This window comes from Sitodiplosis mosellana, unplaced genomic scaffold, assembly GCF_009176505.1.
Source record: "Sitodiplosis mosellana isolate CC-2019 unplaced genomic scaffold, AAFC_SMos_1.0 Smas_scaffold_2, whole genome shotgun sequence".
NCBI classification, from domain to species: domain Eukaryota; kingdom Metazoa; phylum Arthropoda; class Insecta; order Diptera; family Cecidomyiidae; genus Sitodiplosis; species Sitodiplosis mosellana.
In genome coordinates, this window is record NW_022595245.1 from 642,238 (window position 1) to 650,944 (window position 8,707).

At 36.7% G+C, this 8,707-nt stretch overlaps 3 protein-coding genes across 4 annotated transcripts in view; 2 read left to right on the forward strand and 1 right to left on the reverse strand.

Moving 5' to 3' along the window:
- Window positions 1-3,918, reverse strand: part of LOC129565342 (histone acetyltransferase KAT7) — a 30,124-nt gene extending 26,206 nt beyond the window's left edge. Inside the window, exons 1-6 of the mRNA XM_055440125.1 lie at window positions 3,615-3,918; window positions 2,716-3,530; window positions 2,446-2,654; window positions 1,717-2,368; window positions 1,468-1,645; window positions 1,179-1,373 (exon numbers count right to left, since the gene is read on the reverse strand). Coding sequence (XP_055296100.1) covers window positions 1,179-1,373; window positions 1,468-1,645; window positions 1,717-2,368; window positions 2,446-2,654; window positions 2,716-3,530; window positions 3,615-3,632 — 2,067 coding nt within the window. The 5' untranslated portion in view covers window positions 3,633-3,918. The remainder of the gene's footprint in view (window positions 1-1,178; window positions 1,374-1,467; window positions 1,646-1,716; window positions 2,369-2,445; window positions 2,655-2,715; window positions 3,531-3,614) is intronic.
- An 865-nt stretch (window positions 3,919-4,783) lies between these two features.
- LOC129565344 (tubulin-specific chaperone C) lies at window positions 4,784-6,355 on the forward strand. The gene has a single exon (XM_055440127.1). It carries the CDS (start codon window positions 5,160-5,162, stop codon window positions 6,231-6,233), a length of 1,074 nt encoding a protein of 357 aa, XP_055296102.1. The 5' UTR covers window positions 4,784-5,159; the 3' UTR covers window positions 6,234-6,355.
- Window positions 6,356-6,637: 282 nt separating this feature from the next.
- On the forward strand, window positions 6,638-8,613 carry LOC129565346 (uncharacterized). Of its 2 annotated transcripts, XM_055440131.1 has the most exons (4): window positions 6,638-6,799; window positions 7,467-7,773; window positions 7,840-7,968; window positions 8,036-8,613. In XM_055440131.1, exons 2-4 carry the CDS (start codon window positions 7,470-7,472, stop codon window positions 8,146-8,148), a joined length of 546 nt encoding a protein of 181 aa, XP_055296106.1. In that variant the 5' UTR covers window positions 6,638-6,799; window positions 7,467-7,469; the 3' UTR covers window positions 8,149-8,613. The 2 variants fall into 2 exon arrangements, with proteins under 2 accessions (XP_055296106.1, XP_055296107.1); XM_055440132.1 differs by lacking the exon at window positions 6,638-6,799 and having other exon boundaries at window positions 7,330-7,773.
- The last annotated feature ends 94 nt before the right edge of the window (window positions 8,614-8,707 follow it).

Below are 8,707 nucleotides of genomic sequence, written 5' to 3' on the forward strand. Positions count from 1 at the left end.
CGCGAAACGTGTGATAATTATGTAATAAAATGCAAGAAGACGAGAGACAGACACAGAGAGGGAGAATGAAAAAAGCAACGGTATTAAAAGGAAATAATAACGTCAATGTATCCAATAAATTAAAATTTATATCTCGTTCGGCTTGTAATTGCACACGTTCGGGCTTGCTAGCAAGACACAAACCGATTACGAAATTAATGTACGTTTCAATTTTTTCAATGCGTTCCTATGAAAATCGTAATCGCATTTAACATAGTTTCATTTGCTGCGTTGCAGATTTTTTTTTACCGCTTGTTGTTACTGCTTCTTTTTACAATGTTCCCATTTAAGTGTTCGATGTAAATTGCAGCGGACACGATTTCAAAGTAAAAAAAAGTACTTAAAATTCGGAACAATATTATCAGTTGAAAATATTGATAATAATAATGTGACTGAATTTGCGAGTCGAAAAAAAGAAAAATTAAACCAAACGAAAAATGTGGATAGATAAACTGAGTCATATGGCGTTGGCATTGTGCTAGCCAATATACTACGAGCCACTATGGTTTTTGGGGTGAATGTTCCGCATTCAAAAAGTTCAATAACCGTTTGTGTGTTGCATGGTATCTATATGTTGTATACAATGAAACCGCAGAGCGTTTTATATGGTCTACGTTTAGAAAATTGGACGACGGGAACGCAGGAGCAATATCGTAGTCGTATGGTCTCGTCTTAGACAACGACATCGAAGAAAGTTTTATTCACGGCAAACTTACGAAAATCTTTACGGTGCAAATTCGTATTATAACATAATAAGATCCTTGATAGCGTACTCAGTGTGAAAAATACACGGCGTACGGTAGTCAAAATATTCGCAACAATTTAACGGTCAAAGGCAATGACGACGACGATAATGATAATGATGAACGAGCAACTAATCATTCAATCTATTTAATTACAGGATTTTCCATTTAATTCGCATGCAATGCAAATTCATTTCAGAGTCAACGTAATTGAGCCATTTGGATGTGAGTTCAGTTTTTGTAGTCGTTTCGGACGAGCAACATGAATTTAGAAGTGCATTTGTTTTAATCGGATTCGACGAAAACAGATGCTGCTCCGATTGGCGCTGCAGCCATCGTTGCTACTACAACTACTCAATATTTTATGCTAATGACTTTATTCGAACACCGTCCTACCTTGCTAAAATACCCAATGGTGTGACAGCCCTCTGAATCGGCCAAAGTCATTACATAAAATAAGAACGGTTCAACATCATAGTACAGGGTTTTGTGATCCAAGAAGAATTTGGCCAGCAAACACAAATGTTGGCAGTACTGTTTTTGTCGTTTTCCGTCCACTTGCCACACGCCCAGCTTCCCTTTTCGATAGATCTGCAAAGTGAATGGTGTGTATGAATAATTTAGCATTTGTTCGCAAACTTCGCTTCATCAATTTAAGAAGATGTTGGAAAATTTGTTCCTTTACCTCATCTCCAGGTGGATGTCGCCAGACACATTTGGCTGCATGTCTCTTCATTGTAATTTCAGATTTTTGATATCTCAAACAAAATTCGCATAAATACAGTTTCGGTAGTCGGGCTGCATCGTCCGGATACGGTGACTGATACCACACCTCCATATTGTGCCGTCCCATCGTTATGAACCTATACATTTTTTATGATACAATTTTAATTGATTTTCCATACGGGTAAAATAAATCTAAGTTTAATTTTACTTTGTTCCTTTTTCGGCTGGCCATTTTAAGAGATCTGTTTCGATTTTCTCGCTTGCAACAGCTTGTGCCTCTTGAAATAATCTCAAATCGTAATCCGTTACGTAACCTCTCAGGATTGGTTCTTTCAGTCGACTTTCGCCATTCTGTTGTTGGTTTTTTATGGCTAGATTTTGGTTGATTCGTATCGGTGATGGTGGATTCGGCACAAAATTCGAACGCAACTCCGAGATTTTCAATTGATACGCTTTTTGCTCAGCGGATGTTACATTTGACATTGGATCAAATAAAATTGTCGCTTTTTTGCGCTCTTCCTCGTGCCTTAAACGCTCGTCACGTCGCTTTTTTGTTTCCTCCAGCGAAACATTGTGATTCAGTGGACAAGCCTCTTGTGTAAAATGCTTCTCAAATTTACCATTCAAATGACCGTTTGAATCACAACCGTCGACGGGACACTTCCTTTCCTCCGCCATCGGTGTACTGCTGGTGGGTGTGGTGTTGGCGGCATTTCCCTTTTTCGGAACGCTTGCATTTAGTTTGGAATTGATTTTGGAATTATTTGCCTTTCCCTTTGTACGTTTCACAGGACTCTTTGAATTCTTTACTTCCGCCTCCGATTCCGATGGATCGGATGCCTTCGACGGATTGAATATAGCTACAATAGTGACACAAATAGAACATCCGATTGAATATTTGTATAAAAATGCGAAAATCAATATTGCCAGTTGTTACCTGTCAAGTGTTTTGATTTACGAGTATTTGATGAACGGGTAACCGGTTTCATGTCGATATCCGACTCCGAATTGCCATGCTCCTTCGATTGATCCGATTTGGATGTTGATGCTGAGTTGCGAGATTGCTTTTTACCCGGCTTTCGACCCACTACTGTCTTTTTCTTCGTGGGCGGCGTCGATTGTGCACTTGACTCAGACTCAGAATCTCTGCAAAAAAAAAGCGTGAAATATTAATATTTTTCGCTATTTTAAAGAGAAAAACACTAACCTCGAAGTGGATGAATCGGTTGAAGAGGCGGATGATGATTCTGAAGATTTGGCCGTTGGTGGCGGTGGCGGCGGCTTTTCGGGTGGTTTATTTTTCGGAGGTCGACCTCTTGGTGCTGGCACTTTTTTCGGCGTTGAAGTCTTTTTCGCTGGTGACTCTTCTTCGCTTTCGGACGAATTGTCGGGCGAGAAAATGCTCTTCTTCTTCGAATTGGCGGGAGATTTTGCATTGGCTTTGTTGGCATTATTCCTATTGGCAGCAGCCTTATTCATTTGTTGATGTTGTTTGACAACGGACGGTGGCGCTTTGCCGCCGGTCGGTGGTGGTGCTGGGGCCGATTTCGATTTAAGCGCTTGTGAGGCGACAGTCTTTTTCTTAATTTCATTTTGTATTCGTTTTGCTTCGGCTTGTTCAGCTTTTGTTGGTGGTGTTTCGTCTTCGCTCGAATAAACCGAAACTTTGCGCGAATTGCTCTTTTGCTGCTGCTGCTGCTGTTGTTGTTGTTGTTGTTGTGATTGTGCTCCTTTTGACGTGGCGCCAGCCGCTTTTGATTTATTTGTCGCGGAATTTGGCGGGCTTTTTTCTTTTTCAATTTTGGCATTTGCATTTTCTCGCACCGTTTCCTTTTTGGCCGGTGTAGCTTGTGATGATTTCGATTCGTTTGGTGTACTGTTTGAAGCTGAACTACGATTTCCTGCCTGTGAACTGGACGACTCTGAATCGGAACTGGATGAATTTGAATCCGAATCACTTGTACTTCCACTCGACGATGACGAACCCGAACTACTGCAACTCGTCCCAGACGTACTCATCGACTAAAAAGACATACAAATAAAATCGTAAATAACATTGCGGATTCGCGCGCCAATCACTTATCAAAAACAATTTGGTTACCGTACCTTTTTCCGTGACGACATTTTTTTACACTGCTTTGCACTCCCAATTTGAAAACATTAAAATCTTACAATGGTAAATCAAACGAGTATTTGTTTAGCCTGTGACACAATGCATTTCAATTCACATAAAATGGGACATTTTCCATTTGAATTTTCGGTTAGCTTACAATGATACGAACACAAAATACAATTCACAAAGTTATCGATAGCAAACAAATGCCATAATTGTTTTCATTTGTTGTCATCTACTCGATGTTTGACATTTGTGCAAACCGTATGCCATCTCTTTCATCACCACATGCCTGTCTCTATCTCACGACCGAGAGACTCTACGTAATGTCATTGCGTACTTAGAGCCATTCGTCCGAAGTACTTTGTATTTGTTTGTGATTGGAATATTGAACATTTTGAATTTTTTCCATTAATTTTCAATTTTTTCCTCAGAATTAAAAGTTTTCTTTTCTACAAAATCCGTGAAAACAAATAAAATGAATTTTTCCACTCATTTCCACAACATTCCAATTGAAATTGGTTGCATTCTGTGCCATTGATACTTAACACTTACGTATAGCTCGTATACGTAATATCATGCTTTGACTGCTGCATATTCCAGAACATTGACACTTTCTGTAGCTGGACTGATGATTAAATAGTTGAATTCGATTTCAGTTCAGTTCGCACATTTTGTAATGATTCAGAAAAAGGCTGGCAAATCGGCAATTTTTTCACGATTTCAAACCGGAGTGAAAATTTTCATCTTTGTTGAGATTATAGGATTTTTGGGCTCCTACGGTGTGTGGATGCGTATGAATAGAGACCAAGGTAATTGTGTGAAATATATGACTAATTCATTGACCATCTGTTCAACGTCGACCATCACAATCGGTTGATGTTTTATGAATCAAGTCGCTGTGTATTCATTGTTTTGCATCTTAGAGTGATCCAATGGCAATGTGATCGGTTTTTCTTCGCAAAACAATTCATTGACCCTTTCATTGATGTTTGTTTAATGGAAAATTTGTGTTTGATTTCAGAGTTCCGCAGATATATCAGTGAGAAATTTCCATCACTTTTGGAAGGATTTTATCGTGTTGGTGAATTATTCGACAAAGAGGCGCTAGCACGTATACGTCAGACAGATTTGGCTGTGTTTGAAGCAAAGAAATCCGAATAAATCCACAACACTAACACAAGCCATCCCAATTAAGCAATTGTATAAATGTCGAATCCGTGGGTCAAATCGCTTATTACCTTCACCCTTTGTACTGGTGTTGGATGGACATTGTATTGCTTATCGCCAGCTGGTGCCGCTGAACGTGAACAAACTCGAGTACAAACCGAAGTACGACGCCAAATGTACCGCAAAGTAAAAGAGCCAGAAAATAAGTGAACCACATTTTGCGCGAGCCAAATGTTTTATTTTGAGGTTATATAACCTTGAACTTTATGAATGACACATTAGTAAATGCAGTAGAACCGAGGAAATAAAGAAGAAGAAAAAGACAAAAGTGATTTAAAGAGCAAACGTAGAAGAAAAGAAGAATTAAAATGGATTTTGTGGTAGAAAGTGAACCGAATGATATGCAAAAATTGAGTCGCGATCGAATCGCCGATCAATTGGAAAAGCGAAACCGTGACCGACAGCAGCAGGTGAACGCCAAGCATGAATTACATAGACAGAATGTTCCGGCAAATGAAAGTCTGGATTATTTTCAAGAGACATTTCGTACGCATGTGACAACCATTGAAGATGGTTTGGCCAATTTGAAACCGAGCACCGATAAAATGCAACTAACAAAAGATATTCACACGATTCACGAAAACATACAAGATTTGCAAAATTATTTAACCGCTTCAACCTTTTTCCTATCCAATTACACAATCAAAGCATGTCAAACGATTTTAAATGATTTAAAGGGGCGAATCGAAGCAACCAAAGATACGCTACTGGCGAAGAAAAAGTTTAATTTCCGGAAAAAAGCCGGCGATGCATCAACATCCGCAAAGAGTGTTACAACAGTCGATGGAACAACGCTAAACAGCAAACAGTCAATGGCATCAAGTGAAATCGTCAAAGCACATCATTTCGAATGGACCGTACAAAATCGACAGCATGAAGAGATTGTGCTCGGTCCCGAAGAAACGAATAATAAGGATATTACAATGTCAACGTTAGATAGTTGTTTATTGCAAATTAATGGCTATCCAAGTTCGTTGCAACTGTCGCATTTAACCAATTGTGTTATTTTGTGTGGTCCGGTGAGCCGTTCGCTGTTCGCCGACAATTGCACCAATTGTAAATTTATCTTTGGCTGTCAACAATTGCGTTTGCACACATCACACCATTGTGATTTGTATATGCATGTCACGTGCCGTGCCATCATCGAGGACTGTAACAACATCAATGTTGCACCGTACAACTATAAATATGCAAATCTTGATGATGATTTTGTTAAGGCCGGCTTAGACATGACCAAAAACAATTGGCAGGATGTGGCCGATTTCAATTGGCTCTCAGCTGACACCCATTCACCCAATTGGCAACACATCGCACCTGAACAACGCATTTCATGCTGGAACGAATACTTGAATGAATTTCGGCAGAAAATTTTATCCACTTAATACACAGATTCTTTAACGTATCGCTAACATCAAAATGCTTATCAACAAAATTTAACTTAGTGAACAATTTTTTATAATAAAACTTTAAATAAATTGCTCGATTACTTAATCACAAAAAAAAACAAGAATTTTTCTACTTTATCACAGCCCTTTCTGTTTCTATCGATTTTCTTTGTTATAAAAATGGTAACGTATCTTTAATGACTCAAATTATTAATCACTGAAATATGCAGAGAAACCCAACTCTATTTACGTTCTTTTTTGGATAATTTACTACTCGATAGCTGCTTTGTTTATCCACAATTTATCAATTTTGGCCTGAGTCAGAACCTTGCCCCCAATTCAATTCTGTAACTCATGACACTTTAAACTTTTGGTTAGTCAGTTGTGAAACATTTCTGAAACAACAAACATCCAACGATTATCAGTTGCATATTTTTCTGGAATATATTTTTTCTGTCCATACAACAATAGCGAATCAACAAAATTTTTACAGTATATTTTAGGTGGACCATTTGAAGCGGTTGAATTTTTTTTCGGAATAACTTCATCTCCAATAAATAAATGTAAGTAGAATTTAAAAAAAAGTTTTTTTTGGTTTTGAAGTGGAATCAATTTATTGAATAGTGAGAATTGGATGTGATCCATAATTTGAATGCAATTAAACTTCCGATATCGAAATTCATATATATATTTGGATTCAATTTTGAACAATTTTATTCCTCAATTTTATTACTCACGGTTTGTTTAAAAGGTGTTAATTAATTTGAAGGCTGAATGAAAGATAGCGATTGCTTTGGAATATTTCCGTCGAAAGAAATTGCAATGAATCAATTTATAATTATAATGTTCAAAAAAAAGGTTTTTTTTTCGCAAAAGCATAAGTTTGAGTTTTTCACTAAAGAATATTTCTGTTTTATTTTTTAGTCTGTATGTTTTAGTTCGAGAATAATCCAGCAATGCGTAATAGTCACAAGTTTTATTCAATCACAAATTCTTTGTTCGCGATTAACATATTTTTAGCTTCAGATTAAGTTTAATCAAGTCAAAAAACCTTTTGTCGTTTGTTTTTCATCAATGAAAAATTTATTTGCTATTCATAAAGAACGATATGATTTATTTTCTCAACATTTTTATGAGATGAATATAAACCTTTTTAAACATAAATAATTTGTTTTTTCTTTGCTATTTCATTTAAGTTTAAGTCAAGAATCATTTTTTTTCTCATTCAAGAAAATGGAAATTCCGATAGTCCACTATAATCAAGAAGATAATGTTTGGTTTCGTACTGATAACATCGATACAATTATCCGATGGTCCGTCTTAGCTCTGCCTTTGATCATTGTGGTCCTTATTATTATGATGGTGCTCATGTGTTATAATCAATGCAGTACTCAAACCAAAACTGTGGTTGGAATCGATCCGCGTCATTTGAATATGAACAATTCTGCATGGCTGCCAAGCCCACAATTAGCCTCCGCGAACACCAAATCTTTGAAATTTGACGATACAATTACGAAAGCAACTAATCTTATGCGAAGTATTGATGCACTGAATTTGTAAGGCAATCTATTCAATTTTCTGATAATTTTTTGATTTTTTCCAGGCCAAAGCATTCCAGTTAAAAACGTTACGGGGATGTTCCATCAGAATGTCTATGGAGACATGAGTCGCAAAAGCATTAGTTCATGTTACAGTTTAGAGGGAGAGCTGCCAGAGAGCCCAATTCAACAATGTGAGTTATTTAATTCAAATGAACGTTATGACGGAGACACTATATTTTTTATTTGATCATTTTGTAGTTGGATACGACCCAATGAATCCATTTCAACCAAACAAGACGTTGAAGAAGCAATACAGCCGATTAAATGAGTTGGTGCACATGACGAAAAACCCAAAAGATCTGGAATGTTAAATTAAATCACTGTATCATGGAGCCTGGAAATCATTGCACATTTCATTTGTATACAATATTCGAGCGAAACATTGCCCCCAATATGCATGATTTTTTAAAATTTCATTGAAAACTCATGTGAACTACACTTATTTTTGATAAAAATTCGAAAAATTAAAATTTAATTTCTTTGAACAATTTTACATGGAAACAATATACTTTATTAAAAATTCGAGTCACCGCTATTTACTATCGGCACAATAGCTTTTTGACATTCAATAAAAAAAATGATTTGTGAAAAATGCGAGGGGCAAAACACTCTCAAATCACTCACAAATTACTCTTTCATACTACTTCTAAATTACGTTCTATCACCTAGCCTATTTAGTAGGTAAATTACAAATTTTACCAAAAGTCATTCATGTATGACGACAATGACATTAAACTAACATATTTTTTCAATGTACCAATATATTACGATGTGACAGCTATACCACAAATTACTTTTATACTAAAAGTAATTTGTCGTTTAAAAATTACTTACATATTATGTTCATTTTCCTACTTTATTAGAAATAAC